The 22,009-nt window shown below is 36.9% G+C and overlaps 1 protein-coding gene across 2 annotated transcripts in view; it reads right to left on the bottom strand.

Moving 5' to 3' along the window:
• Nucleotides 1-22,009, bottom strand: part of LOC106867947 (sodium-dependent multivitamin transporter) — a 176,953-nt gene that overhangs the window by 64,945 nt on the left and 89,999 nt on the right. For both annotated transcript variants that reach the window (XM_052974692.2, XM_052974693.2), the window contains 3 exons: nucleotides 20,806-20,943; nucleotides 15,676-15,811; nucleotides 12,878-12,966 (listed from right to left, as the gene is read on the bottom strand). In XM_052974692.2, the coding sequence (XP_052830652.1) occupies nucleotides 12,878-12,966; nucleotides 15,676-15,811; nucleotides 20,806-20,943 (363 nt within the window). The remainder of the gene's footprint in view (nucleotides 1-12,877; nucleotides 12,967-15,675; nucleotides 15,812-20,805; nucleotides 20,944-22,009) is intronic.

A 22,009-nucleotide genomic window follows, 5' to 3' on the forward strand; every position in this document is an offset into this window, starting at 1 on the left:
CAAAGCAGATATCAACTCAAACATTAAGGAACGACGAAATAATCCTTCCAACGTATTTAGGAAGGAGGACAGCAAAATTACGATAGAGGAAATACCAATCGGGTCCGAGGTGTCATGGTTGGCCGCTGCGGTTATCTATGACGCCGAAGAGGAAGTAACAATACTACAAATGAGAAAGAGGGAGGCCATTACTTGGAAAGGTCAAACCCTGGAAATTGTCGTACAGGCCCCAAATAATGTTCTGGAATCAAGGCCAGATCGAATCTTTATAGGGGAGGGACCAAGTTCCTGTGTTTCGGTGGAAGGTCGAAGACCGAGGTGTTTTAAGTGTGGCGAGAAGGGACACGAAAGGTTAGACTGCGAAAAGTAAAAAAGGCAAAAAGGTAGATGTCCCTCCCCTGAAAGGAAAAAGTATAGAAACCAACAAGAAGGGGAAAAAATGGGAAACCGGAGAAAGAGACAAACAAAGAAGAGGAGAATAAATCACAGAAAACAAAAGATGGCGATAAAGGAAGTCAACAAAATAAAACGGAAGAGATGGATTATACAGTTGTGACACATAAATGGAAAAAAGCCCTAGCCCCTGACTCCCCTTCCCTAACAAAGAAAGCAATAACAAGACACGCAGGCACACAAGAAAAAATTACCCAGTCTACTCCCAAATCGAAACCCCAGATCAAACCCCACCAATCAAAAAAAAAAAGATACATAAAGTACAATAAAAAAAAACAAGTAATGGCTAGAATTTTTGGAGGACACCCGCAAGTGTTCATATATAAGCGGGTACAAGACATGCCAGCCCATATTAGGTTGGCAAAAATTATTGACGACGAACTGTATGAATCATGTAAATAAAAGATCCCCGAATGATTTTAGACGTAACTAAAGAAGTGGTCCAGAAAATACTAGAGGTTGCACCCCAGAGAGAAAAGGAGGGAGAGACTGCCAAATTAAGTGCAGCCCCTCCCCAAAACGTAAAAACGTAAGTTTCTTTCTTTGTTTTAAATTCTTTCATGGAGATTAAAGCAGGGTGTATAAATGCACGTGGCTTGGGGGTCGAGATGGAAATAAATTTGTCTCCTGAACGACCTCAGGTCACTAGATTTGGATATATGTGTGGTAACTGAGTCCAAGTTGAATGAGCCACATATGTTCTCGCCTCTAATAAGTAGCTATGAGAAATTTATTTCTCTTAGTCGCCGGGGAGGCACGGGCGTGGTGGTTTTGTTCAGAAAAAGCTTGGATGCACAGGTAAGTACAGTCTTTCTGGACTAAGAAGGTAGGCTGGTCGTCCTAGATGTGACACATTTAAGTAGTCTTTCAGAGAAAAAAAATTGTGCCATTTAATGAAAAAAATGAAGGACTGTCAAGAGTGGTGAGAGCTCATTACAAAGCTCAAGTTTATAAAGACAATAAGGACATGCTGCTTCACATCTGAACTGCGAGCATGGATGTGGGGTTATTCAATGAACTGAAAGGAAGATATCCTACTGACTTAAAATGCTTCTCAAGAGATGGCTGGTAAAACCTTTATGGTCAGTCCAGCGGCCACACAGTAAAAGAAAATGGATGGGGAGGAAGCTGAATTTTTGTAACACCCCCACCCAAACTTGAAATGTAAGTAAGTATACTTTAATATGGAGATTAAGCTAGGGTGTGTAAATGCGCGTGGCCTAGGGTAAAAATGGAAACAAACGAGTCTCCTGGACGACCTTAGTTGGTTACTTTATTCGGAAAAATGGAAGTTGGGTATGGATGACCCTACTTAATCTCATCCATGGTAGAAAAGTATGGTGTAGTTGTTGCAATTCATGGCCAAGGGTAAACTTGTTAAAAAATTTATAAATTGTAAATATAACATTTCATCATCATATTTTTAAAACCACTGTAAAAAGAACTCATAAACACATTATTTGTTTGTAATGTCCTGTGTCATCCCATCTATGTATGATATATAATTATCATAATAAAGAGTCATCTCTTAAGTGCATCTCATTGACAAGAGTCAAACTCAAAACATCAAATGGCGACACTGAACAAACAGGGTGTTTTCACACCATTATACCATAAGAGAGATTTTTCTCCACAGTAACTGCTGTGGATTTGCCTTTTAGCAGTTGAAATATGTGACAAACATATTTCCTAAATTCCTAAATTCATACTTTGAATTGCCACTAATATTACAATTTTCTCGTAATCTCTTTATATGTTTATAAATTATTCACTTAGTTCATTTTCGGAATACACCTTGGACCTTCACATGATCAAGCAAGCACATGAGGTGAGTATCTTTAAATTTAGCTTCTTTTGCAGTAGACTTGGCTGAGGAAGAACAAGTGCCCCTTGGCACAAATCCTGAAATCAATACTAAGTTATCTACCATCCACTTTGCAAACTTCATGGAGATAGGAACTATAATTTGTATTCAACACCTACTTTTCACCATGCTTGTTTTTAAGTGAGCTCTTTGTGCCTTAGGAGTTAATTTAACTCCTATTTCTAGTGAAGCTAGTACTTTTCCCGTACTACAATTATATTATGTATGTATATATATATATATATATATATATATATATGTATGTATGTATATATCATCATCATCATCATCATCATCGTTTAACGTCCGCTTTCCATGCTAGCATGGGTTGGACGATTTGACTGAGGACTAGTGAAACTGGATGGCAACACCAGGCTCCAATCTGATTTGGCAGAGTTTTTACAGCTGGATGCCCTTCCTAACGGACACTTGCTGGCCTGCGTCTACACGAACTAACAGCAGAATGGGAGGATTCCCAGCTCTGTTAGTTGGAGAGTGGTGACGTTGATCAGAAAAGACCCGAACAAGGGGGATCATATTAGCAATTTCAGACCCATAACTCTACTTAACGTAGAGTTAAAGATTTTGGCCAAAGTGCTAGCTAAAAGGTTGATGCTTGTCGCGGAGAAGCTTGTAGGGTAAGCGCAGACATGCGCAATCCAATCCCAGGCAGGTCAATCCAGGACAACCTTCATCTCTTACGCTACACGTTAGACAGGGTTGGTAAATTATCCGGCAAAGGCAGGGCATTGGTCCATTTAGACCAAAATAAAGCTTTTGATAGGGTAGACCACCAGTATCTGGCGTCGGTCCTCGAGGCGACTGGGCTAGGCTTCCGAGACTGGATCACTACTATTTATAGCGGCATTAAATCGACAGTCCAGGTAAACGGTTACCTGTCGGTTCCATTTGAGATCAAGCGATCGGTTCGTCAAGGGTGCCCCCCGTCTCCGTTTCTGTATGTGCTAGCTCTAGAGCCTTTACTGTGGAGGAATTCTTTCCACAACTGGCCTCCTTGGAGGAACTCAAACCCGACTTCATTAAAAGACGTAACACGATTGAATGGCAAAATGAGTGGCAACAGGCACTCATGCTAATCCATAAAGCGGGCAAGGCTGGCAGCAGGAATACCACCTCGGTATTCTATAAAGGGCTGATAGAGTTTAAGAGGGATGACATCCTAGGAGAAGCTCTGGGGTTCAATGAGAGCCAGCTAACCAACCTGTTTCAAAGAACTTTCAGGCCGGGGTACTTGGATAACTATCAGAAATCCCTGACCTGGCAGTGCTATAGGAGCACATTACCTGTTCACGACAAATTGTCTAGGCATGGAATGTCTGTGCCACCGGCATGCCCAAGGTGCGGGCAGGACGATGAAACCATTCTGCACCCTCTTTTTGCGGAGCTTTCGGGCTTGATAATTTACTTCAAACATGTGTTCCCGCATCTAGGAAGAGGACAGCTATCTGCTGAGTCCATGATCAAGATTGTACCACTACCCGGACTATCAAAGGAAGGTGAGGCATGTTTTTTTTATGTACAGTTGCAGTGTTGAAAGAGTGTGTATGGAAAACTAGAATGAATGGAGTCATGATGGGAACTTTCATCTCTGGCCCTGGTTTGCTATATTACTTCAGATATCATCTGAAGAGCAAGATAGGGCTGGAGAGGAGACACCTGTCACGAAGTATATTCAGGAAAAGATGAAAGGATGTAGCAAGGAAGTTGGGTGTGAATGACTCGTTCTTGGTAAAAAAAGAAAAAAAGCATATTGTAGTCATTGGGCCTCATGACCAAGGGTAAAAGTGGTAAAACTGAAAATTTTTAAAAGTATAAATTTGTAAAATGTGTTAAATTTTTAACTTAAATAATCATCATCATATTTGTAAAAAAAAACACTTCTAAAATGAACTCATAACATATTTGTTGCTAACGTCCTGTGTTGTCCCCTTTATGTATGATATTATTATTGTAATAAAGAATCATCTCTTAGTTACATGTCAGTGTTGGCTGTTACTTGTTTGTGAGTTCGAGTTGCATTATTCCCATGTTTTCTTGTTATTGCACTATTTATTGTTACGCTTTTTTTATGCCCACTGAAATTTGAACTGTTGTCGGTCTGTTAACGGTAAATTTCACCCTGCTGGGCAGAAAGTTGTGAATTTTTTATTGTTGGAAAAAACTACTGTTGAACTTTTGAGCTATGTAAATTTTTTACCCATTGTAGGGTAAAAAAAGAATTGTTTTTGTCATTTTTTGGCAAAGTTTATTTTTCAAAAAATATTCTTTCAATTCGTTTTGAAGGAATTCATTTTGTAATGGAATTTAATGTCATGTCTGGGGAGGACTTCCCAGAGATGAGAAGCGTACAAAGCAAGAGGACTGACAATGAAAAGCAGGTGTTTGGGGAGAAACCCAGTTTCTCGGCTGCCATGGGCGGGAGGATGATAGAGATAGAGGTAACGATGGTGGAATTATTTAAGTACTGAAATTTAGTGAAGAAAAAGAGTAATGATACAAAATTGCTACCCCTGCAGGAAATTGTTCAGAATATAGCGGCAAAAACGTTTACAAAACTTATAACATAAAAGAAAAAAGGATTATGACTTGCAAAAGTGAAATAATTGAAAGGTACCAATTTGGAATAAAATTTGGAATTAAATTGTATATGTCAGACGTGGTACAAGGAGTGCCACAGTAGAAGCACAGTTCGCTAACAAGAACACAGCGAAGGAGTTATCTACAAGGTCTTTAAAAAACAAGGAGATAATCTTACTACCCACATGTTTGGGTAGAAAAACAGCAAAAATTACAGTAGAGGAGATACCAGCAGGATACGATGTAATCTGGATAGCAGCAGCCATTACCTATGATATGGAGGAGAAAATGAAGATATTACAGATAAAGAAGAAAGAGGTCAAAAGAATTGGAAAGGCTGCCCAATAGAGTATTTATAGGGGAGGGGCTGAGTGTGAGAGTTACAGTTGAGGGGCATAGGCCATGCTGTTTTAAGTGCAGCAAAAAGGGCCATGTCCGCTCTCAATGCAAAACAAAAGAAAAAAAGAGTGAAGCCCCTCCTCAAAAAGAACACCAAAAAGAATCACAAGAAAAGGGAGAAAAACAGAAACAAACAGCAAGGATAGAAAAAGCAGCAGAAGAAATGAAAAGACAAGAAGGGAAACAAAAAACTCAAGGAAAGACACAAAAAACACAAGGAGGAGTACAATAAACAACAGAAGACACAACTCCAGTAACAGAAGAAGAAATGGACTTCACTGTGATTACATCCCAAGCCCTGTACTCCCCTCCCCATACAAAGAAAACAAACAAGCATACTACAGACGCACACAAAGAAATTCCACACACCATCCCCTTCATAAAACCCATAACCCATTACCAAACCCCACCGCAAGACAGAGAAAAAAAATTGTGCCATTTAATGAAAAAAATGAAGGACTGTCAAGAGTGGTTAGAGCTCATTACAAAGCTCAAGTTTATAAAGACAATAAGGACATGCTGCTTCACATCTGAACTGCGAGCATGGATGTGGGGTTATTCAATGAACTGAAAGGAAGATATCCTACTGACTTAAAATGCTTCTCAAGAGATGGCCGGTAAAACCTTTATGGTCAGTCCAGCGGCCACACCGTAAAAGAAAATGGATGGGGAGGAAGCTGAATTTTTGTAACACCCCCACCCAAACTTGAAATGTAAGTAAGTATACTTTAATATGGAGATTAAGCTAGGGTGTGTAAATGCGCGTGGCCTGGGGTTGAAATGGAAACAAACGAGTCTCCTGGACGACCTTAGTTGGTTACTTTATTCGGAAAAATGGGAGTTGGGTATGGATGACCCTACTTAATCTCATCCATGGTAGAAAAGTATGGTGTAGCTGTTGGAATTCATGGCCAAGGGTAAACTTGTTAAAAAATTTATAAATTGTAAATATAACATTTCATCATCATATTTTTAAAACCACTGTAAAAAGAACTCATAAACACATTATTTGTTTGTAATGTCCTGTGTCATCCCATCTATGTATGATATATAATTATCATAATAAAGAGTCATCTCTTAAGTGCATCTCATTGACAAGAGTCAAACTCAAAACATCAAATGGCGACACCATTATACCATAAGAGAGATTTTTCTCCACAGTAACTGCTGTGGATTTGCCTTTTAGCAGTTGAAATATGTGACAAACATATTTCCTAAATTCCTAAATTCATACTTTGAATTGCCACTAATATTACAATTTTCTCGTAATCTCTTTATATGTTTATAAATTATTCACTTAGTTCATTTTCGGAATACACCTTGGGCCTTCACATGATCAAGCACGCACATGAGGTGAGTATCTTTAAATTTAGCTTCTTTTGCAGTAGACTTGGCTGAGGAAGAACAAGTGCCCCTTGGCACAAATCCTGAAATCAATACTAAGTTATCTACCATCCACTTTGCAAACTTCATGGAGATAGGAACTATAATTTGTATTCAACACCTACTTTTCACCATGCTTGTTTTTAAGTGAGCTCTTTGTGCCTTAGGAGTTAATTTAACTCCTATTTCTAGTGAAGCTAGTACTTTTCCCGTACTACAATTATATTATGTATGTATGTATGTATGTATGTTATATTGGTGCGCTACGGTGGATTATTTAAGACTTGGCTCTTATTTCTAGCAGCTAGATGCTCATTAAGCATCATTACGATATTTCATAGCTCCTTAAAGCTATCATAACTGCGTTCCACCAATGCTACTACTGGTGATATCATCAAATTTTGAATTTATGCACAGATGATATGAACAGTAGTGACATCTAACTTCAAATCTCAGTGTTTGAATATTTCAATTAAATATATATATATATATATATATATATTTTGTATGTGTATTTCGTGTGCAAGATTCTTGATGTGGATACGTGTGTTGAAAGAAATACAATTAAACCTTGGGAGAGGCATTATGCCGGTAATAAATATATGTTTTTGCCCCTCCCATGGACTGCACAGGGGGGGATATGTTTTTCATTATTCTTACTAAATCGGCTATTAATAAAGGACTGAACCAGTGCATGTGTTTATTACCGGCATAATGCCTCTCCCAAGGTTTAATTGTATGTATATATATATATATATATATATATATATATATGTATGTCTCATCATCATCATCATCATCATCATCGTTTAACGTCTGCTTTCCATGCTAGCATGGGTTGGACGATTTGACTGAGGACTGTGAAACCGGATGGCAACACCAGGCTCCAATCTGATTTGGCAGAGTTTTTACAGCTGGATGCCCTTCCTAACGCCAACCACTCAGAGAGTGTAGTGGGTGCTTTTACGTGTCACCCGCACAAAGGCCAGTCAGGCGGTACTGGCCTTCGTGCAGGTGACATGTGTGTGTGTGTGTGTGTGTGTGTGTGTGTGTGTGTGTGTGTGTGTGTGTGTGTGTGTGTGTGTGATAGAAGGTGTGTAAGTTATGGACACATAAAAGGTGCAACAATATCAGAGGAAGTTTAACAGGGAAAATAGTTTTTGAGCATGGAAGATGCACAGGTACAATAAACACCAAAAATGTACCGAAAATAGACTCCATCAACTGCCAGGGTGGTATGCTAGAGGTAGTAGATGGCTTCCATTATCTAGGTAACCAAGTTAGTAGTGGATGTAGATGCTCTGAGAGTGTAGCTGTGAGAATAAGTATAGGCTGGGCAAAATTCAGAGAACTTCTACCTCTGCTGGCAACAAAGGGCCTCTCCGTCAGAGTGAAAGGCAGATTGTATGACGCCTGTGTATGAAGAGCAAAGACGAGGAAAGAAAAAGTATGAGAGAGAAAAGAAAAGAGGGGAAAGTAGTTGTTGATCAACTTTAGAAAGTAGAAATTAACGATGGAAGGGTTGTCTGAGGAACAAGAATAACATAATAATGTGAATTAGAATTTAGTGATATAAAAGCATAAAATATGAGTGTAAAAGTATTATAGCTTTGAATTAATTTATAGGAATAGATGAGTAGTGCAAATGTCAGGATGCATGGGACAAGGGAGATCACTCTAAGTTTGATTTTTTTTAGAGCGAATATAATGTGATTATTTATATACCATTTACATAATAGTTAAACTTTAATGGTGTAGTATTTTATAATTCATTAAAAAATATGAATTACTGCTTTTGTTTTTCTATTTCTCGTTTTCCTCTTCTTTTTGCTTTCTTTAACCCATTTTCTTCTTTCTCCTCTCTCTCATTTCACTTATCCCAGCCACTAACGCACACCCATCACTCTATTCAGTATCACAGATTTTTCTCCTTATTTTTAAATGGTATAATTAACAGTCAATCAAATGATATATTTACTTTCACATATTTTGTTTGAACATGCATAAAGAGGCATGATATATTATTCTAATGATGATACTTTTCTCAGTTTTGTATGCATTAAAGTGCATTCATACATACATGCACACATACATACATACATACATGCATGCATATTATAATTAAACACCATGTCATGTGAAATACAGATTTCCTGGTCAAAATATTAATTTATTTCGCCAATTTTTCAAATGATAAAAACAAGAGAGTTTGTGAACTGCATTCAAAGCAGTTGACAAACTATCTTATTTTTATTAGCTCGAAATATGATGAAATAAATTAATATTTCGACCAGGAATCCCTGGGTATCTGTATTTCACATGACATATGGTATTTATTATAATATATTTAGTCACTTGTCTAATCAAGTCTTATATTACTTGTTGAAGCCTGACCACACAAAGCGTGTGTGTGTGTGTGTGTTGTACACTGGGCATTTGTAAACAAAAAGGTACAGGGAAAAAAATATGCTCTCACAAAAATTGCACAGACATTCAATTAGATAAATCAGAGAAGGAGACCATTTACCAAAACAAGACTCTACCCAGATGACTTCCTTTATGCATGCCAAAAGCTACTGGTACTCAACCATATCACACATCATGCCCATGATAGCAGCCCAACAAATCTCTGGCAGAATTAGGCCACCAGCTGGTCACCCACCCAAGAACACCTCAGAAGGGCTAGGAGGCTACATGATGTTGAGGCCCACATAATCATATGGTTTTCTGACGCTTGTCAAACATCAACTATCCTCTCTTCATTATGTAGGACTTGTACCTGATGTCCTAATGCACTACACATCAAAGAGTGAATTTCACCAACTTGACCTGCTTGCCAATAGCTCTCATCAACCTGCTAAGCTGTCAAGCTGTCCTGATGATGTTCTCGATATCCTGAGAATGCTCTTGACACCTTGATGATGTCTGACCACTGAAAATGTTTCTCTTGGCCATGGATTGCTAATTTCTTGAACATAGCCACTTCCTCTGGGTTCAGTGATGGGAAAGATCCTCCAGGTCCTGAAAGATGCATTCATGTTCAAGAAGCAAGCAATCTTCAAGTCATTATAGTTTATGGTTGGAGGTATAAACATAGAGTGCTTTTTTAACTTTTGTGTCAGACTGGGGCAGTCAGTGTGACTGAAACAGAAATGACATCATTGTAGCAAGACCCAGAATAAAAACCTCACAGTTTCAGTTACTAGTATAAGACCATACTCATATCAGGTGATATGTCTTGGTTAGCTAGAAATATCATACCATATAGTAAAACATTCTATGAGGTTCTAGAGGTTCCAGCAATTTTATAAAAGTGAAAGCCTGCCAGAATCAACAAGAGAGAGTGGCCCTTCAAAGCATAAGCAACCAGCCTTTACAGCATCAAGCTTTCCTTTACAAAAATTCAGCCTGGAGTAACAAACATTCTTCAGTTTGGATGAGCAAAACACTATTCCTACCTCTCACATCAAACTGATCTTTTTTATCCATAATTTAATTACAACTGCATTTGATTCTAGCTTTCTAGAATACACTATTGGTAACTACTTTTATGTATAATCTCATCATTTTCATCGTCGCCATCATTTAATATCCATTTTCCATGCTGACATGGGTTGGGCAGTTTGACAGGAGCTGGCGAGCTGAAGAACTGCCCAGGTTTCATGTCCATTTTGGCATGGCTTCTATAGCTAGATGCCTTTCCTAATGCCAACCCTTCATAGAGTATACTGGGTGCTTTTACACAGCACCAGCACAGGTGTTTACATGGCACTGGTACAGGTACTTTTTATGTGGCACTAGCACCTACAAGCCTGCAAGATTAGGAATGTTCAGCTGGAGAGGGATGCAGGTGACATGCCTATATGCAAGGACAAATATGCTTTTACGTAGCTTGATGTGTCTTTTCAAGTGCAGCAAACTGCCAGGAGCTTCAGTCCCCTATCATCCCCTCTGAGTCCCAACGTTCATAGATCATTTCTTACCACTTTGTCCCACATCTTCCTGGGTCTACCCCTTCCACATATTCCTGCTACAATTAGAGATCAGCACCTCTTGATGCAACTTTCCTCATTCATATGCATTACACGGCCATACCAGCATACTCCTCTCTCTTGCACACTACATCTGATGCTACATATACCCTGTTTTTCTCTCAAGTTACTTACACTTTGTCGTATATGCACACTGACATTACCCATCCAGTGAAACATACTGGCATCATTTCTTTCAAGTTTTCGCATGTCCTCAGTAGTCACAGCCCATGTCTCACTGCCGTACTCAGGCATCATACAATCTGCCTTTCACTCTGAGGGAGAGGACCTTCATTACTAACAGAGGTAGTAGCTCTCTGAACTTTGCCCAGCCTATTCTTATTCTAGCACTTATGCTTTTGGAACAACCTCCCCCATTACTAACTTGGTCACCTAAGTAACGGAAATTGTCTTCTAAGGATCCCCACTAAAATTTGAGGGAGTCTGTTTTTTGTACATTCCTGGTGTTTAATGTACCTGCACACCTACCACATGTAAAGATTATTTTCTCCATTAGTCATCCAGTGATACCACTGCAACGCTTATGTGTTCATAGCTTGCACTGAGTACACTGTATGGAGTTTCTGTCAATACCTTTTCAACATATCAAGCAGGGCCATCTTCCTGAATGGATCTGCGAATTGTCTGTTTTCCTACTTATCAATACTTTGGTTTTTGCAAATTTAACTCTAAGGCCCTTTGATCCCCGTCCATGCTTCCATACCTGAAATTTCTCCTCTAGTTCTGGTAGTGATTCAGCAATAAGAACAAGGTCATCACTATAGAGGAGCACCCAAGGGTAGCCAGTCTTAAATTCTTCAGTTATAGCTTGGATAATCATGATAAATAAGAGAGGGTTAAGGACCAAACCCTGGTGGATTCCTATTTGTACACTAAACTCCTTGTTATACTCATTGGCGATTCTCACCTTACTGACAACATCCCTGTACATGGCTTGTACAGCTCTCACCAACCACTCATCTATTCATAGCTTCTGTATTTCCCACCAGATAAGGGAGCAGGAGACCTTGTCAAAGGTTTTCTCCATGTCAACAAAAGTTAGAAACAGAGGTTTATTTTTGGCCAAGTATTTTTTCTAGTTGCCTCACCAGGAAGATAGCATCAGCAGTGCTTCTCCATAGCACAAATCCAAACTGCATCTCATTTATACTAAGTCACTTCCTAATTAACTGAGCTATGATTCTTTTTACAACTTTCATCACTTGGTCCAGCAATTTGATGCCTCTAATTATTTCTGCCTTGGGCATCACCTTTGCCTTTGTAGCAGTTGGCTATAATGGTGTTACACCAATCATTGAGAATGACACCCTCATGGACAACCTGATTAACTATATGAGTAATCAGGTCATGTTCCACTCCACCAGACATTTTAAGCATCTCAATGGTGATTCCTGATGGGTCAGAGGCTTTCCCTTATAATGAAATGTATTTCAACAAAATTCATGTTTGGTTTGTTATGGGACAACATGCTGCTAACTAATTCCAACCAACAATGACCCAAACACCCAAGTGCCACAACTGATGACCCAACAAAGAAAGGCCTGATAATGAAATAATAATAGCCTGGTAAAGTGACAGACGTCCAGTCAGCATTTAATGTTGGCAATTTTGACTTGATGTTCAGCCAGCAGAAACAAACAAGCCTCTACATCAGACACTTTGACATTAGAAATAACAATTAATTCAACCATGTTCACAATCAGCACTGTTCCAGCCAGGGGATTGACTGGTCTGCACAATGTAGCAGTTAGCACCAACAGTTCATAGACAAGAAAAAGATTGTCTATTTTTCTAATTCACTATATTTTTGAATAGGTCTTTGAATAACCAGATAAGTATACTGAAAATAAGACTAGTGATCCAAAACATTTACTACTTTAAGGTGAGATATACTAATAGATATATTAATGTAGGAACACAGGATAACTTGTATTAAAATATTTAGTTTTGTCTTCATTCATGCAAAATTCTACTAAAGTACATTTTGTGTTTCATTCTATCTGGATTAATAAAAGTCCAAACATACTGAGCAGATTCAATCAAATATACACTCATCTTCAGCAGTTGACCTAGTGTTCTTGAAAGAAATCAATTTTACATTTAATATAATAATAAACAGCAAACTTACCTCAATGAAGCACTGAGGACAGAAGCTATAAAGAGACCTGTGACACCAGACATATTTTGGAAAAGTTTGAGCACAAAAAGTGGCATAACCTACAAAGAAATCATTGCAAAAGAATATTTAAAATGTTTGTCTATTTTCACGACTTTTTCTCTTTATTATCTATTATTGCAAGATGGTATGATGGTATATTTTTGGTTATCCTGTTTTATTGAATATTCAAATCACAAAAATCAAGATACCAATCCTTATCATATTAGAAGAGCTTTGCAAAAAAAATACATCGCAAAATTTAGATCTAATCAGATAATATATTTGATTTAATTGAGCTATAAGCCTTGCAATGGAAACGGATCAAAGATAAAAGCATATCGGGTGAATGTCGTGTGCACGATATGTCTTACATCATGGACTACCCTTTATGGAAATGGAAGATAATGTTGAAGATGAAATGAGATACTTTTAGAGCACTAAATAGTTGAACACTATATTCTTTTTTTACCTGTTCAATATGTAGAAAAGATGTAGGCAGAAATTCCAAGATATGCAAGATATGGAAACATAAGAAATGCAGTGGAATCACAGGAAGGTTCACAGGGAAGGTAGTTATTGTGAGTGGCAGACATGCAGGAACAGTAAACACTAAGAACACACAGGAAATAAATTGCTTCAAATGCCCAGCAGATAGTTTGTTACCAAGGTGAACTATTTAGCAGTCATTAGGATAAGAACTGGCTGGAGAAAATTCAGAGAGCTATTACTTGTATTGGTAACATAGTCTTCTCCCTCAGAGGGAAAGACAGATTGTGTGAAGCATGTGTACAAACAGCAATGCTATATGGTAGTGAAACATGAACTGTGACTAGATGTAATGAAAACAATCCATCTAGGAGAAGAAAATCTCTGGAATAAAACTGTTCAGTAAGGACTTGCAACCATCTGATACTATTTAGCATAGAAAAAAATTATGACATGAAGAAGATGTTATAGTTTTGTCTATGAACAACTGATAATAATAATAATAATTATTATTATATATATATATATATATATATATATATATATATATATATATATAGGCAGACTACAAGGAATCTTGTGTAGCTCTGCATCAGCAAGACTTGAAAAAATATAGTAAAAAGTAAAAGCGGTACAATGAAATTGCCGTGAGGAGTGGAATATCCAATGTTTCAGATGCACTCTTTTGTCAGGGAGTAGAGCAAAAGAGAAGCTGAAGAAAGACAAACAATTTACATCCTCTCAGCTCGAAAAGCTGGCTGCAACTGATAATGGATGCAGAATAACATGGGCTGCTAACAGCTCTCCTACTGCCATCATGCACTTCCACCGACCATATTCCACTCTCACTAACCTACCACCTGTCCATCTTCCCTCTAAAATACAAACTCACCCACTACTTTTGCATTCTTCTTTCTGACCCAATAACTGCCCCGATCTTTCCCACATCTCCTTTCCTGACTTTTAAAAGAAATAGGAGTCTTAGAAATTTCCTTGTCAGAAGCTTCACAGCTCCCAGCTCTGCACAACCAGGAACCTTTAAAAGTTCTAGCCAATGATGTAACAAATGTCCCTACATCAACAATATTACCACCATGAAGAGGCCCAAGAAGCAATATCATACAACACACCACTTCTGTTGCACTTTGGCAAATCTCATATTGCATCAAATGCAAACTCTGCAGTGCTCTTTACATTGGAGAAACAGGGCGATGCCTTGGGGATTGCTTTCGTGAACATATTAAAAACATAATGCTATGTATGCCAGGCCAACCTGTAGCCACCCACTTCAACACTGTGAATCATTCTATTGCAGATTTATCAGTGTGTGGCATGGCCTTGCACCATGGATCCCACTTCTCTAGGAAACAAAAAGAGCAACATCTCATATTTGATCTTGGTACTGTGTCCCAACAAGTATGAATGAACGTTTTTCCTTTCAACCTTTCACCTTCTCTTAATTCTTTTTTACCCTTTTTAATCCTCCCTCTCTCTGCAACATTCCCATATTTACTTACCTCTACTCTCTCCATCAATCTTTTCCTTCTCCTTTCTGCATGCCCTCTCCTATAACTTCTGTTCCATGTTAGTAGCCTGTGTTATTCTGCATCTATTATCAGTTGCAACCAGTTTTTCAAACTGAGAGGATAAACTCTGTTTGTTTTACTTCAACTTCTCTTTTTCTCTACCCCTTGACAACTTTGGATATTCCACTCCTTACAGCAATTTCACTTTTATATATATATATATATATATATATATAATGCATTTTTAAAATCAGCTTTTCAAATTTCATGCATTGAATGTCTGAGATACAGAATCTGTAAAATTTGTTTGTTTCCCTTTTTATAGACAATATAGAAAGTACTTTTTACTAAAAAAAATAATAATAAGGAAGCTTAATATAGTTAGTATGTCCTCTCCAAGGTTCTGACTAGACATAGTCAGTGTCTCCTCAACAAAATTTCACAGCACTGGTTCCATAGATTTGGATGGAGAGTAGAAATTCCACCATTCAGGTATGAGGCCAACTATGTCTGCACAGGTGTGAGTAGGGATACTCACAAGTCGCCAGCTCTTGGATTGTGCCATGGAATGGATCCTGCTCAGTGGGAACATTTGCTTTTTGAAGCTTAAGCATTTTATCCTACCAAGGTTGATAAGAGAAGTAGCAGTCAAATGCCAGAGTTAAATTAACTATAAACTCCCACTTCCCCACAAAAAATTATTGGCATTATGTCTATATTAGAAATCTTTAATTATATAGAAAATATCAGACTTACTTGGTTAGGGTTTGTTATCATTTTGCTTTCTAATGGATCACAACCAATGGTTTGAAAGAAAGCAAAGGCCATAACTCCCAGAAGGATAGAAAATAAAGTTGTTAAACAAAATATGGGAGCAGAAATCCACAATATTCTGAAAGAGAAATTAAATAATTTAAACAGTTACAGTCCTGTTAGTGTAAGTCATTTTCTTTCTTGTCCATCTTTTTCTCTTAAATTAATGAATATGAGCAAGAGACAGGAGAGAAATGTTGAACACACAAACAATGTAGTTAAACATGAATTCAAATTTTATTTCATACATAATATTTTAAAGTGTTGTACTTGCTTACAAGTAATTACCTACAACCCAGTAATCAAACCTTTTATCAGAAATGAAACACACAAGAGTAAGATATGAACATTATCAATCTTATTTTACATTTAACAAATGGTTTTGTGCTTGCCATCTAAAAAGGATACTTTTGCAATTTGCATTTATTTCTCACTTCCCAATGGATAATACAAGTGATTCCACTTAATTACATAGCCTTGGTGACTGAAATTCTAATGCAACTAACTAAAGTATGCAATTAACTGAAGTATGCAATAAACAATTCACAAAATAAATTATAAATTCCAAGATTTCAGTGCATTGTCAGTAGTAAGATATTATGGTTATGTTACAATTGTATGGATTATATGATAAAACAAGAATACAATATTTGTAACTGAGTATATATTTTGTGTTATTTTGTTTTAAATTTGTAAAAATTGTAGTTTGAAGCAACAGGAAATGATAATTTATTTGTTTAAGGCATTGTAAAATCATCACAGATTGTCTGTAAAGTGTATGACATTTGGAATGGTGTCCAGCTGTAAAAACCCTGCCAAAACTGACCTCACCTGCACTAGTGCCGCATAAAAAACACTGAGTCCACTCTGCAGAGTGATTGGTGTCAAGAAGGGCATCCAACTGTAAAAACCCTGCCAAAACAGATACAGTAGCCTAGGGTAGTTTTCTACCTGGCTGGCTCCTTTCAACCATCCTACCCATGCATGCATGGAAGACAGACGTTAAACAATGATGATGATGATAAATAATTGATCTGTAATAATATCTTTTAATAAATAACTATTAAAATGATTTTTTGCAGTTTATGCAGGTAGAATATTATTTTAGTTTCTCATACAATATTTCAATGCATTCTCTATGTAAAACTCAACAAATGATGAATTAAAGGGATAACTCTATATATTGGGTCATCCCATAAATAATGTGATTTTTTTCAATTGCATGAACCAAACATTGGAGAGGGATGGGATAAATTGCGTCCATCAAGTTGCTCTAAAAGCAGGTAGTAATTTTACCTTGTTCTTACTCTTAGTGCAAGTTTTGAAGAGTGCAGTTCGATTTTAACAGTTATTTTATCAAAGCTATAATGGAAGTAACAAAGGAGCATATTCAGCATATTTTGCTTTATGAGTTCAATAAAGGCAACAACGCAACACAAAGTGTGAGGAATATTAATGCAGTATATAGGGGTCGGACAATAAGCATAAGCCAGTATCAATGGTGGTTCCAGAAATTTCGAGTCGGAAACTACAGCTCAGAAGATGAGCCATGTCCTGGAAGATTTGTAGAGCTCAACGAGGACGTCCTGCAAACCCTGGTGGAACAAAATCCCATCGTAACTGTTGAGGAACTGACAGAGAAGCTTGGATTTGATCATTCAACCATTCATCAACATCTGAGTGGCATTGGAAAAGTCAGCAAATTGGGTCACTTGGTTCCTCACAAACATTCTGAGTCTAATCGTATGCAGAGAATGTGTACTCTTCTTTGCTGTCATGTCTCATGAATGAACCTTTTTTAGACCGAATAGTGACTGGTGACGAGAAATGGGTTCTCTATAGGGAAACGAGAAACACCAACACCCCAGGCTAAAGAAGGTCTTTACCCATGTAAGGTGTTGTTATCTGTTTGGTGGGAAATGAAAGGTTTAGTTCACTTTGAACTTTTAAACCCAAACCAAACGATAACAAAGGAGATTGACTATGAGCAGTTTGAGTTGCTTAAGTCAATGCTAGAAGAAAAACGACCATCTTTGGTTTCAAGATGAGAGGTTCTTCAATCAGCATAATGCTTGGCCACATACAATGAGGATGACATTCCAAAGGCTGCAGCAGTTTGAATAGGAAACGATGCCCCACCCACCATATTCACCAGACACTGCCCATCTGATCATCTGCAGTCTTCAAAATCATTTGGATGGAAAAAAATATGAATTCTGTAGACTAGGTCAGAACAGTACTGGAGGAGTATTTTTTGCCACAGACAAATGAATTTTGGAAGAAGAACCTTGCAAGTCTATCAGATAGATGGAAGAGCATTGTAGAAAACGGAGAGTAGATTTTAGATTGAAAAAGAACTTTGTTTATCTTAATTTTGAAAAATAAACGAAGTATAAAAAAACTGCATTATTTATGGGATGACCCAATAGTTTGCATACATATAAATGGCATTATGGTATCTTGATAAATTAGGTAATCTTTGGCAGCCTGAGGTTTCTTGCTAGAAGTTTTCATTGGCATAAAAATTGTCAATAAGTTTACACTAGTTCTGTTCTAAGAACCTACTCACTGTTCAAAGAGTGAAACTATGAGCTGTTGCTGTTGTTGTTTAGACACAGTTCAACCTTGATTGAGCAAGTCTAAAATCAAATTCCTTACAATTATGACTGTCCTGCCTTTTTAAATATATTAAGCACTACAGTGGAATCTTGCTTTTGTTAACTACTGGACAAATCCTACACAGAATCTTCTTCATTTAACTCATCCTACTAACAGAGACTCACCTACATGAATTTCAATCAGCTTTTCAACTCCTAGAGACAGCTACATAATGATCTGTGCTCTTCAGTCACAGGAAAATGCCATGACTACAAACTTTTTTTTTTTTTTTTTGGTGGTGGGGAGTATCTAACTAAAGCATTTGATTCTGTAAATTATAAACCTTTGACGAAAAATTAGTCATCTTGGTTACCCACAAAACTTTATTACAATCATGGAGCTTCTGATTGTCAACAAGAAAAAGTGCAGTACCATCCATTTGAAGTGAAAACTGGAAAATACCAGGGACTTCCATTCTTTTCCATTTACTCTCAGCTTGGCTAGAGCTCATAACAGACAAATTCATACCTCTGTATCTCATACTATGCAAATGACAAACACCATCCAAGAACAAAAACATCAGTAAATTTCAATATGCAGAAGATGCCTTTTTATGGAAAATTAAGCAAAAGAACAACTGTCAATTATTGATGTTTACACTGTTGCAATATGTGTGTGAAAATAAGTAAAAACTAAAACAAAATGGATAACATCAACAATCACTCAACAGCCATTTGTGTATATTGACAAGTGGTGAAAAATGTAGAGCATTTCCAATATTGACGTATCACCTGCGACAGAAGCAGATTTTGGTGAGAAGATTCAACACTGGATATACTGTGCCAATACAATTGTTGCTCATCTGAGACAGGTATATGAAGATATCTGAGACAGTCAAACTTATAGTGTATAAATCAGTTGCTATATGCTACTCCCCTATATACCTCTGAAAGAGATGCTCCATAGATACCTGAAGAGGATAGATATCTCTTGCATTGAAACTATGGTTACATGACATTGGCTTTGATTGGTTATTTTGTGTGAATGACAGACCACCAGTTGCTGAAACAACTGTTTTATTCTCAGTTGAACACAAAAGGAATGACAAAGGAATTCAAAGAATTGTTAAAAGGGTATCTGAAATGTATTGCTTCAATGTGTACGAGTGGAAATTACTGAACAACTGATACAAACGAAGACATATTTATGATGGAGCTGAAACACTTTCACATAACATGAACTAAACTTGTCTGGTAAAAGTGAAGAAAGCAGCACAAAGCAGCCAATGCAATATAGTGGAAGAGATTGTCACACCTTCTTCAGTAGGTGGCACATCTACAGCTGTAAAACCAGCTGCTTTCTTAAAACACTTGATGATTGTGGAAGTCTTATGACTGTTCAACAATTTTGTGATTAGATGAATAGCATCAAGTAAGGCGACTTTCTTAACAAAGTCATTTGCTTTCATTTCTAGATAACCATTAGTATCAAGAATCGTCTTTCTGACCCAGGGACTTCTATAAAGGAATCTGAAAGTTTTTACAATGGCTGCATTAATGATGGTGCATATAATAAAAGGCACATTAGTTTTTGGTTTGATTTGATTAAGGTACACAACAGTTAGACGAGGCGACAACTGTCAACAAATAATACAACTTTTCTATTATGCAGGCCATTTTCTGTCAAATTCTACTATTTTTATGTCACCTGATATGCTTTTACATGAACTGCCTATGTGTTTTACTTTCTCCAATCACCAGATTTTTTTTATTATTCTAACCTGAAATTTGTTATCAATGGTATTCACATTAAGATGGGATGCAGGATTCCTGAAAATAGTTACAATGATTACTTATCAATTGCAAGGAAGAAGAGGAGTTACAGACTGCTAACTTAGATGTTTTGCTGTATATAGTTTGTGAGTTTGTTGACAGTTTATGAGTCCCAGTTTATGAGTTTGTTGATAGTTTGTGAGTTCCAGTCTCACCAAAGTTAAATCTTTGTTGAACTTCTCTAGAATTGATAAAATATGTAATAGTAATTGGAGATTGTTAAAGTCAATTATACACCTAGTCACTTAAAAAGAAAAAATTGGTCTTTAATTATGCTCTTATTATTAAAAATATAAATCTTCTCAATACAAGAGTTCCTCTCTCCTACATTCTAATTTCTTAAATATTACAAATTTTAAGCTAAATCATTACCAAGTTTTTTAGTGCAGTAGTGTGACAGAATCAAAAGCAGACCAACCAAAATATGTGGAGCATTTCATTATGTCCTACTACCTTCTAGATTTACATTTCACACAAATCAACTGTGATTTTCACCTTTTTGGGTTTGATCAGTAAATTCCAGTTGAAAACTGGAGATGATTTGATCAATTGTTCCCTACAACCCACTAAAATCTGCAGCTTTGTACATGTATAAGAAACTACTATCACTCTCAAGTTTAAAATCTTGTCATTCAATACTTACTTTCTTGCATCATTTTCTGTTTGAGTAGACGAGATTCTTTGGATAGAAGATTGATTAAAAACTAGGCCAAATCCTTTGAGTGTTGAAGAGGTGAGTAAGTTTATTACTGTATGACGAGTATAGGGATCAAAACCAGTACTTCAATAAATAGTATGAAACAAAAAATATAAAGAATATCATTAAAATACGGCTTAAAATACAATGAAAATGTTTTACTTATTGTTTTCACAGGTACGTGAATAATTTTGCTGGGTTTTATCTGTATTATAGGCAAGGCTAGCACTAGGATTTACTTGCACCTTGGGCAAACTGAATTTCAATCTCCTTGTGTATGACTGTTTATAATTTCCACATTGTGAAAAAACTATAAATGAAGGAATAAAATATACATTACAATATACAAGCAGAAGAGAATAGTTCAAATACAGCAACAGAGTTTCAAATCCTTTAATTCGCATAGCTAGGAGAGATGGAGAGAGAGGGGGAGGACTGACAGACAGAAACAGAAAGAGAAGAAGAGAGAGAGAGACTATATCTACATTACTCAATACATTTTTGTAGTACAGTCATGAAGATGATTGGTGACAGAAAGTCCACAGATTGGTAGTAATCTGCTGTAAGTATAACAAATCAAAGTATTTTCATATTTTTTAAAATTTCATCTACTTAATATTTTCACATTTTTCTCTTTGTATTTGGAAGATCTAAAAATACATGATGTAGCACATCATGAAGATAGCAAAGAAGTGATGAAAACTAATCTCATGATGTCAAACCTCAGAGAGGAAATGACAAAGGATTGAGATGGTTGGTAGCACAAAGTGCTGGAGAAGACTTAGCCACCCATGTGTGCATGATGAAATTGATGTTAAAACATGTTGGCTTAGAGGAAAAATATATGTATATGTATACACATATATGTATGTGTATGTGTGTGTATGCAAGCACATATACATGAATGTATGTCTCTTCTATTTTTAATTATTATAAATCTTCCACTGAGGAGGGAGCCGTTTTCCAACAAAGACACAATACTCCATCTTTGGCATGTAGTTAACATAGACGCATGAGAAAAGTCTTGCATATTTTTACTGTTCCACTCACAGATTGGACTTGTACGAATCAGCCAGTCAATTTCGCTTTCTGAAAATCCCAGTTTATCCAGATTCTCCTTTAAGCATTTACTAACAAAACCTAGTGTTCC

This window comes from Octopus bimaculoides, chromosome 19, assembly GCF_046866305.1.
Source record: "Octopus bimaculoides isolate indiv1 chromosome 19, ASM4686630v1, whole genome shotgun sequence".
Taxonomy (NCBI): domain Eukaryota; kingdom Metazoa; phylum Mollusca; class Cephalopoda; order Octopoda; family Octopodidae; genus Octopus; species Octopus bimaculoides.